This window comes from Notamacropus eugenii, chromosome 4, assembly GCF_028372415.1.
Source record: "Notamacropus eugenii isolate mMacEug1 chromosome 4, mMacEug1.pri_v2, whole genome shotgun sequence".
NCBI lineage: Eukaryota > Metazoa > Chordata > Mammalia > Diprotodontia > Macropodidae > Notamacropus > Notamacropus eugenii.
In genome coordinates, this window is record NC_092875.1 from 291,087,082 (window position 1) to 291,105,915 (window position 18,834).

The 18,834-nt window shown below is 36.4% G+C and overlaps 1 protein-coding gene across 2 annotated transcripts in view; it reads right to left on the bottom strand.

The window, feature by feature from the left end:
- TRAM1 (translocation associated membrane protein 1) overlaps positions 1–18,834 on the bottom strand; it is a 42,705-nt gene that overhangs the window by 17,991 nt on the left and 5,880 nt on the right. Inside the window, exons 2-6 of one of the 2 annotated variants that reach the window (XM_072604846.1) lie at positions 8,094–8,157; positions 6,703–6,824; positions 6,477–6,593; positions 4,572–4,630; positions 3,228–3,312 (exon numbers count right to left, since the gene is read on the bottom strand). In XM_072604846.1, the coding sequence (XP_072460947.1) occupies positions 3,228–3,312; positions 4,572–4,630; positions 6,477–6,593; positions 6,703–6,824; positions 8,094–8,157 (447 nt within the window). The remainder of the gene's footprint in view (positions 1–3,227; positions 3,313–4,571; positions 4,631–6,476; positions 6,594–6,702; positions 6,825–8,093; positions 8,158–18,834) is intronic. The other variant, XM_072604847.1, reaches the window with a different exon arrangement.

Genomic DNA, 18,834 nt, shown 5'->3' on the forward strand with positions numbered 1-18,834 from the left:
GATATTCATCAGGTTGACTAGAGATGACCCAGGATGAGGCAAGTTAAGTGACTTGCCCAAGGTCACACAGCTAATGAGTGTCAAGTGTCTGAGGTGAGATTTGAACTCAGGTCTTCTTGACTCCTACACTGGTGCTCTATCCACTGCACCACCTAGCTGCCCCTCCCACACAAATAAGGAGATGATGAAAGAGCATTTAGGTACCCTTGGTGAATTCAGGTCTCTTTATCCAGGTAAATTACAACCTCAGTTCCTGAGAATTGGGAAATGTGATGGACAATCCACTATTAGGGATTTCTGGAAAAATCACTTAGGAAAGAAAAGGTTCCTATCATGGGACTGACAGGCAAATATTGCAATTTTCAAAACAGGGAAGAGAACCAAATTGGTGATTTAGGCCAGGTACTCTGCCCAATTTCATTTCTGCCAAAATTCTAGACTACTTTATTCAAGAAATGTACAGCAAATGTCTAGAAAAAGAAGCAGGGAATGCAAAGAGCCACTGTGGCCTCATTAAGAACACATCATGCCAAACTAACCTTATTTCCTGACAGGGTTAATTAAACCGGCTGATCAGAAGAATGCTGGAAATATAATTTATCTAGATTTCAGCCATATATTTGATAAAAATGTCATGCTCTTCTTGTGAAAAATGGGTATGTAGACCACATGATAAATACAAGTGGATAGATTCATAACTGATTGAATGGCTGGACTCTAAGATTAGTCACTAATGACTGTCAACTTTGAAGGAAGTTCCCAGTGAGGTATTCCTGCTATGTGCATGACAGTCTTGTGCTCTTCAACATCTGTATCAGTGTCTAGGATGTAGAAGTAGAAAGGATGTCCATAAAATTTTTAGATGACACAAACCTTTGTCAACTTCAGCTAACACACTCATCACAGAGTCAGAATCCAAAAAAATCCTGACAGACTAAAGTATTGGGCTGAATCTAGTAAGACAGAAGAGAGACAAATGTAGTCTTACAGTTGGGTTCAAAAATTCAACCTCACAAGTACAAGAGGTGGAAGGCATGGTTATACAGACGTTTGTCTGAAACAGAACTGTGGGCTAAATTTAGTAGACTGTAAACCCAATGCATCTCATCAGGATAATATGGCAGCAGTCAAGGTAATGTTGTGCTGGGCTTCAATAAGAACAACTTCAAGAAATGATTACTGAAAATTACTCTGACTAGTCACAGCTGAGGAAGAAAACTCCTATGCCCAGAGAAGAGCAATGTGGAAGGTGAATGGCCTTGAGTCTTTGTCACATGAAGATGGATTGAAAAGAAGTAGAGATATTCAGCATTGAAAGTAAAGGATACTAGGGGGAAATAATACTGGTGGGCAAGTATGTGAAGGGCTGTAATGTGGAAGAAGAGAGTTTACTTAATTCTATCTGGCTCCACAGGTGGTAAAAATTACAAGGAGAGAAACAGAGGATTGATGACAAGGAGAATTTCTTGACAATTTGAGCTATCCAAAAATGGAAAGGCTAGCTTTGAAGGTGATAAGTTCACCTCCAATCATTCAAATTGAGGCTGCACAACCATTTGCTAAGAATGTTATTTTAGGGGTTGATTACCTTTCATGTAATGGGTATGGACTAGTGGAGTTCTGCCACCATGGTAGCTAAGGTATTATTAGTACAGCAAAAATCTCTAAGTTCCTTAGTGAGAATAGTGAGGGTGAAAGTGCCATTGAAAATTATGGTCATAACCCTGTGGCCCCCCGCCCTTTTCCCTGATCTCAAAACAATTTAACATTATAAAAAAGAGTAATAATCTTCTGACCTATTTTTCACACATTCACAAGTGATAAAATATTCTCTTTCCCCCCCCAAAAATGAACTATCTTCCAATGATATCTAAATGCTGACCTTTATATGACTTCATTGAAGCTATAAGTTTAGCAGATAGCAGTATAGGTTAGCATTGTAAAACAAGCAAAATAAACACAAAAGAAAAAAGCCATCATTCATGAATTACTATCTCTCTGTATCAAGAATTTGTTTACAATTCCTCACAAGGTATATGTAAAGAGTGCTGGAATCAGGAAAAGCTGATTCAGCTCCAGTATCTAAAGCTTATGAGATGTTGTGTGACCGCTGTCAAGTCATGTAACTTCTCTAAGATTCAGTCTCCTTATCTATAAAAGAAGGATAATGCCACTTATCTCATAGGGTTGTCAAGGATCAAATAAGGACGTAAGTCAAGAGCTTAAAAGACTCTCTGAATATTAGCTATATTATTATGTGTCATTAGAATGGAACTGGTGAATAGAGGTGGATTTTAGGGAGTTCTGGAAGGAGTGAGAGGGTGCTTGAATAATTGCTAAATGTAGAAGAGCATGTCAGGCATGAAAAGGAGTGCTTCTAGAAGGACTAACAGAAAAGTAGATGAGAGAATATCTGTGCGAATAAAACATTAAGGATATGGAAGGAAAAGGACAAATTAGGATATTAAAAATCCAATGCAAACAGAAAAAGAACTTGAGAGTAGTGGTAAGTAGCTTTATTTTAGTGGAAGGTAATAAGGATGATATCAGATGGTTTGGCGAAAAAAACTGGCAAAAACAATTTCTGTAGCAGAAGGAACTGCCTTGAGAAAAGTACTGGAAGTAAGGAGACTAGAAATCAGTTGTCTGCTCTACTTAAGAACTTTTCTTCTATGTTTAAGAAAAACCACAACTTCCCTATACTTTCAAAGGAGAATTCATCCATTTTAGGAATGTTTGTTTTAAAAGAATGAGATGACTTTGTTGATCAAAAAGACTTAACCTACAAGTTACTTCTCTCAGCACTGAATTCTAAGATTTACATAAAACTGTTTATGCTTCAGTTACCTAATGTCTTAGTCCTTATAACACAGCTAAGAAGGGAACTACTGATGGCAATTAAAGTATAAAATTCAAATTCGGGGTAAAAATGCTACCTTGAAAAAAATAAAAGCAAAATTATGACCATTAGCACCATTCAAAATCTGCATTTATTAGCTCTTCAAGTGTCTCTGAGTTAAACTGAAATCAAATGAATGACCCAAACTTATGTTTTAGAATGGAGAAAACTTTTTTGGGGGGGAAGGGAGGTTTGGGAAGGGTAAGCAGAAGGGAGGATAATGAGAGTAAAAAAGATACTGGATAAAATAAAAAAAAAGTTCCTTCAAGAAATTAAAAAAAAAATTGATAGCAAGATAATTTAAAAAATTATACATTGTCCAGCTTACTTTTTTGGTTTTCTGGAAGTAGAGCTCAGGAAAAGCATGAAACCAGTAAGCCAGCTGTGATATGTAGAAAAACTTCATTTGAAATCTGTACAACACAAGAAAGTGAAATAAATACTTTAAAAACATAATATATTTAAGGAACACAGAATAGAACAAATATTGGAAGTCAGGGTCAATCGTAGAGTTATCTATCATACCACTCCTTACTGTATCTATATTGCATATATACAACAGGGAGTGGTGTGATTAGAAAGACTACCTTTGTAATACCCTACTGACCCCCAAAACAGATCCTGACAAACTGCTTGCCTTGAAAAACAGGTCTGAAATCCCCATCTTTGCAGTCCTTTTTTAGGCTTACTAAACAAAAGGACACTATCTTTGTAGGTCTATCAATTACCATACAAATTACCATAAAACAAATCTAGCCTTTTCATTACTACATAAACACTAATTAGTTTATCAGGGCAGCTAGTTGGAAAGCACAGAGAATCAAATGCTGAAGAGATGAGACAGACTTAGTTTTGTGGTAGGAGAGAAAGAAGAAGATTCTTGCAACAAGAGGAAGGGAAGGAAAAGGAGTATACTTCAATGGAAAGAAAGTAGAGCAGCATTAGGGTATAGAGAGTAGATTTGCAAATTTTAGAACGGATACATATAAAAGGTATTTTTGAAGGCTTATAAGAACCCAAGGATAAAATGTAATTGACATCTATTTAAAGAGTACTCTTAAAAAAAAAAACAACTCAATGCAATGGTCATTTTAGCAAACACGGATGCAAAGACATAGCCCCTTTTTTGACTTCCACCTCTCTCCTCTACCACCCACTCGTTAAGTCAATTATTCTGGAATATTCCTATTTACCAACTACTATAATTTCTATAAAAAGAAGTTAAGAGATATTCTCTGCTCTCAAGGAACTTAGGAGTCTGCTGAGGTGACAAAATTGACATAAGTTTAAAAAACCAGAGAAGCATACTGGACAGTATGTAACTAACTTTTAAAGTGAATGGCAGGATATAAGGGTGATGAGAATTCAGAGGACAAAGAAGTCACTAGGGCAAAAGGACTGTGGAAGAACGGGGATTGGTTTGAGCTTAAGAGATGAAAAAGAAATATGAAGAAGGAATGAATGGATCTAAGCTAAAGAGAGAAAAAGGCAAGAGGATAGAGAAGAAAGCAAAGAAGAGGAAGTGAAAAAGTAAGAACAAGAATAAAGGGAAGAAGAACATGATAGAAGGACCAAGTGTAAAGAGTACTGAGCACTACTTAACATTTGCTGCTTTTTCATTTGACAGAACTATTTTTTTTTAATCAGTAAAATCAAACTAAAAACAACTTACGTCATCAGGGTAAGGGGGTAGGACTTCCACAGAATAGCTGGATCTGAGATGAAGTTCTCCTAAGACAGTATTGACATAAAAATTAGCCTACAGAAGATAACTCAAAAATAAAGTAGAAAACTATTTCCATTTCTTTCATGCCCAAATCCCATCACATCCAGCGATGAAATAAAGGGACTAAACTACTCCTAAAGTTTCATATGACTTTAAGGTTTAAGTAGATACTCAAGATGGTCAAAAATTTTTGTTGATGTTTAAAATAATATTCTAGTACAGGGGTAGGGAACCTGAGGTCTGGAGGCCCTCTGACTGAATCCAAACCTCATAGAACAAATCCCATATAATCAAATAGTTATCACTGACTTGTTGATAGTCAAGCTAACCAGCATTTATTTGAAAAAAGAAAAACACTTTAAATTCTACTCCAAGATATCTGATCTTATTCTTACTGAGCAGTTATCTCCTGATAGTCCAAGAGAAAGATTTGTTCCTGTAAATGTTTGCGAAGGTAGAACTCCATTTTAATAAACTTGACAAGATATGAAAACTATGCAGTGTAGAGAGGGAGGCATATCAGGTATAAGTTGTTTGCTCTTGCTAACAGATCCCAAACCAGGGTACCTCCATTTTCACTTCTTGGATTTCCTAAACTTTTCCACTACAGACACTCTGGGCTCAGGACCTACCCTACTTTAAACCCTCTCTCAAATCTGTGAAAGAAAAATTTTGCAATATTTACCATCTATTCCTCTATTAAAATAGGCCAAAAAAAAGAGAATTACAAAAAAATTTCCATTGAATACTGACATACTAAAACAATAATGTCTTTGTAGACTGACTCCCATATGGACTGGTAAAAATATCTGGTACACAGGAAATTTTTTTTTTAAACAGAATTCACTGTAAATTAACAAAACACTGATCCTATGGAGTTGGATGTAGTACCAGTCCCCAAATGTCTTCATTAATTTGAGAGTCTACATATATTAATTCTGTCCAAAGTATTATTAAAGCAGCCAATTTATAACAAATGGAGGGAGATAATGGACTACAAAAAGTAGAAAAGAAATGCATTCTTGGTTGATGCAACCTTGACATCTACCCTGAAACTGGTAAAATGGCATTGTTTCTTTAACCAAAACAATTTTTCACCAACAGCCCATCAAACTTATTTAATCTAATGCAAAAATCTAACTCTTATATATGCAAAGTTCATTTTAAATAAAAGTGCCATTTCCCCAAATGTAATGCTTTTAGAAAAACCTAACTTCTAGATTGTAATTTAACAAATATCTGTGGAAGATGACACATTTTGAGAAACGTTAATAGAAATAAATGCCTTTAAAATAAAAGTTCTTACTTTTTCCATTAGTTAGAATGATATAAGCAAAGTTCTGGTGGCACTCTTTGAAAAAGCATGTAACATTTTTAAAGCTCTCTGGAAAGTACTTCGCCTGACTGGCTTTATTTGCGAGAAATGGCTGAAAACATCTCACCTTTGAGGACCAGCAGTATTAAAGTTATTGCTATCTTAAAAAACCCCCTTTTTTTTTTTTGCTAATACAGACACTGCCTGCAAGTGAATACAAGAGATAAAAATATTTTCCTGATTCAGGGACTATAAATGTTAATATGTGGCATTCTAAACGAAACATTACAAAACAAACTAATCACAGCACAGAGTTCAATAACAAATGTATCACCTCAAATTCCACATTTATACAGATTAACAGTACTCCTGATCTCTAACAATTGGCTAGTTGGAGCAAAGACAGAAATTAAAATTTTCAGTAAACCAAAATTCATTTATAGACTGGAGGACAATAATTAAATAGGATACTTTCTATTTGGTGTTTAAAACATGAGTTTTTTGGATATGACAATTTCAACACAGATAATACTTACGGACACCAGAATGCTTGTGCCCCAAATACAAGAAAAAAGGTAGAATGCACTAAGTTGACCAGATTCATTAAACTTGCTGTGTTTCGTTTTTGAGAAGTGCATTCGCCTGTTAATTTTCTAAAAATAAAAATAGTCATTAATAATTTTTATTAGAAATCCAAATACATAACAAGTTCATCTCATAATGTTTTATAATACCTTAAAGAAAGCCGCACTAGGTACTTACATCTAACACGTATTCCTGAATTATGGCATGAATAATTATTGCTACCAGCATGTAGAAGAAAACTGTAGCCAAATCTTTGATGCCATAGTAATAGAAAGAGAGTGTTTCAGTTGTACGGTCTTCTGAAGGTCAAAGAGAAAACCAAAGTACATATTAAGATTGTTAATTAAGGATAAAACTCAGTACAACATAGTTTTACGGAAACAATAAAACACTAAGAATTAAGTTCTAGTAATTCCCCAGGGAAATCTGTTCCCAGGGAAAGTCTGAATAACAAAGCTTCAGAAGCAATTAGTTTTGAGTTGAAAGAAAAACTCAATTTCATCTGAAAAGGTCTAGGTTTATGTTACTATGTAAGAAAAAGATAGGCGTTAAATTAACTTAAGCATCTCTGACCACTTTATTACTTGTCAATTACCATAATTAAAAAAAATACAAAACCCACAATTCTAATCAAATAATACTCTATTCCTTAACATCTTTCCTGTAGACTTCTAGAAGTTGTTATCATTTTCCCTTCCCCCTTTTATTCTACTTAGCTGAATTCAATAGAGATAACTTTTAATTTTTTATAGTCATAAAGCTTAATTAGCTGGTTATTAAACTGATGATTTCTAAAAATGTATAATTTAGAAACCAAAGAACCAAAACCAAAAATAACTGAGTTCTTGTTTGTATGTATTCAAGGAGTGATGTGAAAAAATGTGTTAATGCTCATTCTCTATGCACAGCATCTAATGTTATTTTAAACTTCCATTTCCTTCTAATAAAGCTTTATTTTAAAAGAAATTTAATGAGATATTTTAGGAATAACCCTACTTTCTGAAATGGAATAAGTAATTTGAGTTGTAGTACAAGATAATTCAGGCAATCACTAAGCCTACTATTCATTCTCAACTAATTGTTTTTAATGTAGAACACCTCGGGAATGAACATTAAGCTCAAAATCTTTATTCCTACACACCTGGAACTATATAATAGGAAGGACATTATGTCTGGGGCAGGGAGATGTAAACTGACTTGAAGTTTACATTTCAATCCCCAAACTAGCAAAGCGCTTTATACACAAGTAAATGTAAAACGAATAAGTATATACACGATCAATGTGAAAGAACGAACGCTCATTATGGATTCTTAAGCTTCTCCACAAAAAAAATTTTTTTTAAAAAATAATTCAAGCACTGAAAACACAAGTGTTAATTTCCATACAATGTACTAGAAGATGCTCATCAAAAAGAGTGAATTCTGTACTCCAACATGAACATCAATAAATTAGAGCTCCTTCCTACTAATGAAGGCATCCTGTGAAGATTAAAGCAGAAGCAAGTCTGAATCCTCAATGCTACTTTACGCTCTGCTCCTCACAATAACAAATTCTAAAAGATACTTACCTGTGGCCGGAATGGTAACATTGTATTGAAGCGTAACAAAAATGACTGCTGCCTTTGTTGTAATCTGAAAAGAGATAAATAAAAATTAAGATGAACCAGAGTATTGAATAAACTTGAAAAACCTGACACACGCAGATCAAACAGATCTTCCCAAATCCAAACTAGGAAGGAAAGGGATTATGGTGATGCCATAATCTTGGATACAGAAGTCATTAAAGAAAGGAAGGTGGTTTGATGTAACATATACAGAACCCAAGACCAGCAAGTTTCCAAACTCCACAGATGATGATTCATTGTGGTACAGGGGAAACACTGGAACTTTTATTTTATTTACTCAAAAACAAAGAAAAGAAATTTAAACTTCATTAATATTTAATATACAGATTTGCCAAGCCTAGAGGCCTGTATTGGGCTACCCGAGTCTTTCTTACCTCACCTCCCGAGGTCTTCGGCTGGCCACGCCGGATGCACGTATGAGAGAAAGGACGTTCCAGAGTCAAACAGGGGTTGAGCTTTATTACAGGGTTTCAGTTACAAGTGCAGGGAGTCTTCTTTCTTAGGACGAAGAGGGGGAGATTTCCTAAGAAGGCTAAGCTTAAGGGAATGGAAGTAGAAGTACAAGCGGGGGAGAGAGGGGGAGGGGAGAGAGGAAAGAAAAGAAGCGGAGCCCTACTTTTCTCTTTGGCTCCACACGTGCTAAGAGCTTTTAGGCTTCCTCAATCCTACTTAATCTTCAGCCACACAGTTTGCATCTCAATACCGTGCTGTTAGGTAACTAGGTGTGCTCCAATCCGGGACGACCTCGAGGGCAGGGAGACTCCACCCATCAGGTATCTCCGGGGGAGAGGCGGAAATACCCGAGCTAGCCGAGCTAGCTCGGTCTGACCTTCTCGAACCCCCGCTGTTCATGGAGGGCCTCGTAAGACTCTAAGATTTAGAAGTCCCACTTTTACCTGCCCGAGACTGTCCACACGGAATTGAGCTTCCAGTCCCAACACAGATTGATACTGGTAATCTAACTCAGTCTATATGTCAGATGTCACAGATGGTCCACAAGGGTATCCTAAGAGAAGAGAGGGAATTCTGCAGCACTGAGGATGTGACACTGATGTCTTCACCTGTTCCTTATATTATGGCTTCTCTGTATGTACCCCGTGAAGCGGATTTACAGACCATAATATCTACTTTTAACTAAAACCTCACAAAATGGACAAGTGGCTTAAAGAGATATTTGTAAAAACAACAACGTGAACCTGAGATAATAGTAAAGAAAACTGTAGAGCTGACACATCTACTCCTAGTACAGACTTTTTCAGCCACATTATGAGATTAAAATAATGATGATCTAATCAGACCTAATAAGAAGTTGGCAAAAAGTAAAAAATAAAATAATTTGAAATATGGAATTATATCTGCTATTGCTAATAATGAAATTCTTGCCTTATGTTGCGCCATCATGTTTAACTAGTGAGGAACTTAGAAATTAAACTTTTGTTGCTAAGAAACAAATCTAAGTGCATTACTTGCAAACTCTTAGATCTGCACATAAGCTTGGAGACAAAATTTTTTAACCTGTTTATAAATCTTCCAAATAGTTTCTACATGTTTTGAAATGACTTGTTAAAAATTCAAAAAATTTAAAAAAATAAAAATTCAATCAGTCTCTGAGAAGAAATGAATATCATGGAACAGGGAAATATACTAGCTATATTTCAACAAAAACCTTAGTATTAACTGGTGGATGGGACTGAATTATGATCATTTTGATTTGTAAAGTAAAGCTAATGAAGCACTTATTCCATATGGATCCATGTATCTTTGTGAAGTGTCTTTTTCAGTTATGAGTTATTAAAACTAAATACTGGAATAAATATCTGACCTCTGAACTGCTGTATTGCAATATATTAAATATTTTCAAAAACAATATCCAATCACATTGTTCTCATGAAATAATAATTTTTAGTGAAAACAAAATATTCTGCACTATTAAATCAAAAATTATTTTACTTTTTATTTCATTCATTTTAATTTGTTTTTGTATGCTTTTTCATTTAAATGGATCTGTGATCACATGGATTCAATTCAATAAATGTTTTTTAATAAGCCCCTACTATGTACCACATATTGTGCTAAGTGCTGGGGATACAAATAATCAGAAATTCAGTCCCCACCTCAAGGAGCTTATAATTAATTGGGGAAGACAATACACAAAAAGAAGTTCAAAAGATGAGAAGAGGGGAATACCACCAGGGGGTACCTAGCACAGGGGCATATTGTTCCTGGGAGCTGAAACCAAGCAGAGCTGCTGGAAAGTCCAGGTCCTATACTCTATAAAGGAAATCTTTGGGAGCAATTCAGTGCTGCAGCCCTCCAATCAGAGGGGAGAAGAAGCTGAGGTGGGTGGGAAGCTGAATTCAAGAAAGCTAATTCAAGGCTGAATTAGCAGCACAGTGATGAGATTAGAAGAAACAACTTCTCCAGGGAAGGGTAGCTTGTTCCACAGAACTGAAACAAAACAGAGCTGAAGACTGAGAGTGGAATGCATAGACTCTACAGTTTCTTCCAATACTGCAGGTCATCACCCAGTCCTGCATGGCCAATCTGTGCACTACCTGTCCCACTCCTCCTCTAACTTGCCTTCCTTGCTTTCTCCTGACATCCATCAGATGCCAGTGGAGTACTCTGGCTATCTGCCTACTGTCACTTATCATCATGTGACAGCCCAGTCTTATCATACAATTCCTTGATGATACTTTTAATTCCTGTTATTATCAAGAGCTCCAAAGACTAAGCTGCAGTTTGCTCATATCCACCATGCACCTCTCCATTGCTCTGACGTTGATATTCATTTTGAATTCTTCAGAAGTGGGTATATTCCATTTCTTGCTGTCACAGAATAACACTGGTAGATTGGTAATACTGAAAAGCTGGGCCTTGTTTTCATGGGAAGCTTGGGATCAGTAAAGCTTTGTTTGCCAAGTAGTCAACAGCAATCGAACTCACTCTCATCTTCTTTTTCAGTTCAGGCCCAACATATTGCCCATCTGTACAGTTGGTCCCAGACACTGATGCATAAGCTCTATAATGCTCTCATCAAAGTGCATGTTGAAATTTGGGCAAGAAGACATTCCTTATCTATTTGGTCTTTCCTGTGTGTATGGACAGGTCAAACTCTTTTGAGTGATTACAGATTATGTGCAAGAGGCATCACAATGTTGTAGGGCATGATGCGTGATCAGCACAATATCATCTGCAAATAGGAATGTCTGGAAGACCCCTCCATCCACAGGGAATAATTCCTCTTTGATGAATAGCTTTAGTAAGCATGCATGCCTACTATATGTTTTACCTGATTGTGTATTATTAGGTCACTGAACATGGTTATTTCTGTTATATTTTCCGTGGAATCTCGAATGATTTTGATTATGGGAGACATCTTGTTGTAAAAGAATCTATGGTAGTTATATTGTTAATGATAGTTATTAATATCCTTTTAGTTGCCCTTTGAAGATGCCAAGGTCATCCACTGCATCCTGAGCTGTCACCAGAAGTTCTAACTTTTGTCTTGCCACTGGACTTTGATGACTCTGGAAGACAGAGTGAAGCTGATGATTTAGGAACTCCACATCACTTAAATCCAATTCATGAGCAAGCAAGTCAAGACACTGCTCATTTGTGATGTCTTCTTTGAAAATGAAAATAAGGGATGAATAACAACAATGGTATAAGGTCTGAGATTTTTTCCCATGCCTTCAGATATAAAATGCAATTGTTTTACCTCCAACATGTATTTGATCCAACTTGCGTTTCCCTAACATAGTATGTTTTATAGCATGTATAACACAGTAGTAGAACAGTATATGTATAAAATATATAAATAAGTACATGTATTGTTAATGTATTTTTGTTCTTTAAGGGAAGATCTTTCCCATCCATTAATAGGTCCATGTGACCTATTTCACATGGAAGCCTGAGTCACATGGGTGACTGAATAAATGTTTTGGTTCTGTCTTCCATGTGGAGAGTCTGTTGCATTTTGTGCTTCAGAATTGTGCCAGCATATTCATGGCTGCCAAAGGAGCTATGAATATCACATTGGCGCTACATATGTATGTCAGGAGTAAATACTTTTAAAAAAATTGACAACATAGGGATATGGGATCAAAAGTTTGGAAACTAATGTTACAAAAGATAAGAGAACCAGCCTTGGATTCTGAAAACACTATGTTCAAATCTTTTGACTGAGACACATATCAGCTATGCAACACTAGTCACTTAACATGTGCTGCCCCTCAACAAAAACTTAATACTCTTTCACAGACATTTTCCTTAATGAGGCTTCTCCAAACCAAATAACAAAAGGTCTCCACCTTCCACCTGCAGAAAAAAAATGCAGGAACCACCAACTCTCAGACCATACAATAGTGGCAGACGTAACTGGGGATTCCTGATTACTAGGGAAAGAGAGGTAAGCACTTACAGTTAGTTTATTGAACTAGAGTGTTGAGAATTTCCCAGTTTATTACAGTAAGTAATCCTTGTCCAAAAGGCAGAACTTGGTTGTCACTATTCTCCAGTTTCCTAGACTTGCACAGAAATTTAAAGAATGTAATCTTGAGGATAGATGTCACTTTGGTCTTTTTCCTTCTCAGTCTTGGAGACTAAAACATTAGGTATTTCATTAATGGTCACTGAATTTCCTGCCAAAATAAATTTTAACATGAAAGTTTAAGGGAAAAGGGAGGCCGAGTTTAAAAAGAAGTATCCTCTCTCTAAACTACTTAAATTACTTGTTTCAGATGGACAGACACTTTATTGAGAAGAAACTAATTAGAAGTCATAGGTAACAGTGAATGATTCACATGACCACAACTACAAAATAGCCATTTCACTTATATGAGTTGCGTAGGATTCAAGCTAAATGAAGAACTTAACTCAGGGCTGCTCAGGAAAGAAAGGGAGGTAAAAACAAAAAGTTACCAGTGTTATTCTGCAAAATTTAAGCATAAATATTTTTAAATTTCATTAAAATATATAGTATCTAAATATTCGCTTCTCATCACAAAAACATATATCTGATAACATATTTATCTGAATAAAGAGATGCTCAGATAGGAAGAAAGAATATAAACTCTTTCAGGGGAGGAACTGTTTTAATTTTTTTCTCTCTCTGCACAGCATCTGGCACATAGAAAAGGGCTTATTAGGTGCTCACTGACTGTTCATAGACCCTTAGCTGCTAGATAATCTTTAAGACATTAGAAGATAGGTGGTACAGTGGAAAAGAGTCCTGATCCTGAAATCAGGAAGACCTGAGTTCAAATGTGATCCTGGGAAAGTCACTTAACCCAGTTTGCCTCAGTTTCCTCATCTGTAAAATGAGCTGGAGAAGAAAATGGCAAACCACTCCATTATCTTGCCAAGAAAACCCCAAATGGAATAATGAAGAGTTGGGCACAACTGAACAACAATAGGGGAAAAAATATCTCTGGAGTCAGAGGACCTGAGTTCAAAACCTTCTTCCAACATTTCCTACCTTATGACCCGTAGATGACTTATGAGGTTCCTTCCAACTTTTGAGATATGTTTAAAAAACACAAAAACAAATCTTAACATCAAATCCTTTAAGTAACAGGAATGGGCATATTCTTTTGTCCTAAGTTTCAGAAATGAATATTAGCTTAGAATGTAGTGTTCACTTCAAAAAGAGGAAAACAAAAGACTGAGAAAACCTTGATGGTGATTTTTATGTATCATTTTACTTGATCTGCATAACAAAGTTGCAATTCGGTTACAAGAATCATTACCACCATTGCACAGACAAGAAAACTAAGCAAATTACTGAACATCTTTGAACTTACCATGTCATATACATAAATAACAGAACCAGGATTTCTACCCAGGTTTTGTGATTTCAAGTTCAGTGCTCCTATCCACTAACCCATATTGCTCTGAATAGGTCACATTTACATACATGTTTTACATACATGTCATTAAGCATAACAAACCACAAATTAAAAGAAAATAAAATTCTATCCAGCATGTTCTGGTGTCTTTCCCATGCCACTGTGTTCTTACTCTGTATCTGCCAGGGAAAGCAAACTAATTTAATATCAGTTTAAGTAAAATAGTTGAGAAGATAAGTAGGATTAAGAAATATGTTGTGACCTAAAATCATAGAATCGTAAGAGTTGAAAACATCAGTAATTGCTTAGGTTTAACCTCCTTTCTATTGCAGAAATCCCTTTTACAATGCTCCTAACAGGTTGTCATAAGCTTGAAGACTTCCAAGAATGGGAAAAGTCCCTACTCCACCATAGTCCTGCCTATATGACTGTTACTGAACCATTCCTCCTTATTCTGAGCTGCCTCCTGACCAGTAATTCTAGGTTATTTTAGCTACCCTTAGTTCCAGCTCTGCCCTCTGAACTATTCCAAGTCAATCGTATCCCATTCCCACAAAAGAGCCCTTCCTTCCAGTTTTGGAAGAACAGTTCACTCACCCTCAAGTCTTTTCCTTCCTGCTTCCTTCATTTCCATTTCCCTTACTCTTCAGGTTCCTGGATTAAGCTTCTGTTTGCCAAAGTCCCTCAGTAACTGAAAATTGTGTCCATGAAATCTTAAAACAGGGTTTTCTTCAAGTCAAAATGATTATACAACTTCATTGTATTGGGATTCTTAAGTTACAAAAACAATTATGGTTTGTTTTTTTTACTTTTTAAAAAAATTTAAATTTTATTTTTTTCTTTATGTAAAAACAGTTTGTTATTTCTTAACATAGGATCTGACTTACACAAATAAAAGATGTATTCTGAAGAAGTTGCTTATAAAGCAAATTTCCAAATGTCAAGTCTTATTTTCTTACTAGTTTCCATTATAACATCAAGAGCCCATTTAATTTTTTTGGCCTTAAAAGTCATAAGTTATATTTTTATACAAGTTACAGTTACCACAATCCATTTGAATAAAAAGAATGGTATCTTATTTATCTTTATATCCTTCAGTGCTTAGCACAATATCCCATCCTTAATGTTTGTTGAACTAAACCTTTTAAACTGTTCCAAGCTAGTTAGTGTGACCTGAGGTCAAAGAGAATTAAACAACTATTATTGAAGCACTAACCTTTAGCATATGGTCATGACCTTGAGGAAACAAACTTCAATTACTGAACATTCTTCTTAGAAAGACAGAAATAGGAGACAACTTTTATCCATGAAATTGCCCCGTTAGGTCTCCATTTTGGGGTATACACAGTCCTCCAGAACTGTTTCCTTTTGCAAAGGATAGTTCTCTCTTTTCTACAATAACATTCCCTCTAGGGCAGTGGTTTTCAAAGTGTTGGTTCACTGATTTTAGATACTCTTAAGGGTCTGTGAGGTCAAAACTATTTTCATAACAATACTAAGATATTATTTATCTATTACAATTTGCTACCATTTCCAAATACTTACCTATGTAAAGCTGGATTTTCTTCATAAACTTCAACTAAAATAATATATTGCAAGACAATGAATGTAGAAGCAAATATAATCTCATGCCAGATAATAAGAAATTTGCAAAGAAAAGTGACATAAAACAATGCTATTCCGTTCACTAAATTTTTTTGTTTTTCCATAAAAATGTTATTCATGTTAAAATGAAATGGGTTTATTTATTATTGTTATTTTAAAATGACTTAGTAATACTTAAAAATTTAACCATTTTTATTTCTAATATGGAAAAATATCAACAGATATAATCCACATGAACAAAACCTTTTTGGAATCCTCAGTAATTTTTTTTTAGAGTATAATGGGGTCATAAAACCCTAAAGTTTTGAGAAATGATACCCCTGGGTAACTGGTATAGTAGAAAAAGTACTAGATTGGGAGTCAGTGGACCTGAGTTCAGATCTTAGCTCTGCCTCCATAGTAGCTTTGTGACCTTGTAAAAGTCACTTAAACATCTCCAGGTCTCAGTTTCTCATTTTTAAAGTGCAAAGGTTAGACAAGAAGATGATCCCTAAAGTCCTTTCTGGCTCTCAACCTATAATTCCCCATTTTTTATAAAGGATATGTCCAATTTTACAAATATGCTTTAAGTATACTATGTTGTGCTAGATACTGAGGTAAAAAGGATGAAACTGGACATTCCTTGCCCTCAAGGGGTGCTCACATTTTAAGAAAATTTACAAAAAGGGAAGCAAAGTGAAATAAGGCTAAAAAGGTACACTGGAGGGGGAACACACATACATAAAGTCTCCCCACACAGCCCATAAAACACCTGTAGAGAGGTGACTCTCAACAAATTTTGGAGCAACAGAAGTGGAGAACAACAGAGTGGAGGAGATTTCCAGCCCAGGGTGACCTGAAATGCCCACGGGAAACGTCAGTTGCACCAGACTTGGAGCAGAGTGCTGAGCCCAGCCCAGCCTTGGCCTCGATGTGACAAAGACTCTGGGAGGAGGACACCTTGGGGGCGGAATCTCCAGTTGTAGCAGCGGGTCCTCAGATCCCTCAACCCACAGGTGCCAAAGGTCAGTGACGGGGTTTTTTCAGATGGCCAGGAAGGGAGAAGGGACTTCCCATAGCTCCAGCCTCAGGCAGCAGCCAGCAGAGGCCACATCTGGCAGGTGGCAGCAGTTCTCATCAGCCCCCATACGTTGATGGATCATAAACCCCTGGGGGCACTGAGGAGTTGAGTCTTGCCTTGACCCTGTGGGGAGGCCCTGGGGGAGCTAGTCTTTGTCTCACACTGAATGGCAGCCCTGCCCATCCAGCTTATCTGAAAATCAGCCCCCAGCGCTGACTTGGCAGAACTGGAGGCCAGGTGGCTGTGGAGAGGTAATTGCTAAGATTCTGGACACAAAAATCTCTCTCTGCTTCCAGATCAGTGTACATGCTGGATTGTGCCACCCTGGAGGAACTGAGATATTACAGATTCCCAGAATATACCCTACTCTTGACAAAGGACCCAAAAGTCAAGTAACTGGTTGGGAAAATGCCCAAAACAGGGAAAAAAAAATAAGACTATAGAAGGTTACTTTCTTGGTGAACAGATATCTCCCATCCTTTCGGATGAGGAAGAACAATCCTTACCATCAGGAAAAGACATAAAAGTTAAGGCTTCTGTATCCCAAACATCCAAAATAAATATTCAGTGGTCTCAGGCCATTGAAGAGCTCAAAAAGAATTTTGAAAATCAAGTTAGAGAGGTGGAGGAAAAACTAGGAAGAGAAATGAGAGAGATGCAAGAAAGCATGAAAAGCAGGTCAACACCTTGCTAAAGAAGACCCCCAAAAATGCTGAAGAAAGTAACACCTTTGAAAATAGGCTGACTCGATTGGCAAGGGAGGTTCAGGAAGCCAATGAGAAGAGTGCTTTGAAAAGTGGAGTTAGCCAAATGGAAAAGGAGGTTCAAAAGCTCACTGAAGAAAATAGTTCTTTCAAAATTAGAATGGAACAGATGGAGGCTAATGACTTTACAAGAAACCAAGAGATCACAAAATGAAACCAAGTGAGTGAAAGAATGGAAGATAATGTGAAATATATCATTGGAAAAACAACTGGCCTGGAAAATAGATCCAGGAGAGACAATTTAAAAATTATGGGACTACCTGAAAGTCATGATAAAAAAAAGAGCCTAGACATCATTTTTCATGAAATTATCAAGGAAAACTGTCCTGATATTCCAGAATTAGGGGGCAAAATAAATATTGAAAGAATCCACCAATCACTTCCTGAAAGACATCCAAAAGGAGAAACTCTTAGGAACATTGTGGCCAAATTCCAGAGTTCCCAGGTCAAGGAGAAAATATTGCAAGCAGCTAGAAAGAAACAATTCAAGTATTGTGGAAATACAATCAGGATAACACAAGATCTAGCAGCCTCTACATTAAGGGATCGAAGGGCGTAGAATATTATATTTCAGAAGTCAAAGGAACTAGGACTAAAACCAAGAATCACCTACCCAGTAAAACTGAGTATAATACTTCAGGAGAAAAAATGGTCTTTCAATGAAATAGAGGACTTTCAAGCATTCTTGATGAAAAGACCAGAGCTGAAAAGAAAATTTGACTTTCAAATACAAGAATCAAGAGAAGCATGAAAAGGTAAACAGCAAAGAGAAATCATAAGAAACTTACTAAAGTTGAACTATTTACATTCCTACATGGAAAGACAATATTTGTAACTCTTGAAAACTTTTTTCAGTATCTGGGTGGTTGGTGGGATTACACATACACATACACATACACACACACACACACACACACACACACACACACACACATAGAGAGAGAGACAGAGCACAGGGTGCATAGAACAGGATGGGATCATATCTTTAAAAAAATGAAGAAATTAAGCAGTGAAAGAGAAATATATTGGGAGGAGAAAGGGATAAATGGAAGGGGGCAAAATATCTCTCATAAAAGAGGCAAGTAAATGACTTTTCAGAGGAGGGACAAAGTAGGGAGGTGAGAGAAAAAACATGAAGCTTACTCTCATCACATTTCACTAAAGGAAGGAATAAAATGCACACTCATTTTGGTATGAAAACCTATCTTACAATACAGGAAAGTGGGGAGAAGGGGATAAGCAGGGTCGGGGGGATGATGGAAGGGAGGCCAATGGGAGGAAGGAGCAATTAGAAGTCAACACTCTTGGGGAGAGATAGGATCAAAAGAGAGAATAGAAGAAATGGGGGGCAGGAAAGGATGGAGGGAAATATAGTTAGTCTTACACAACATGACTATTATGGAAGT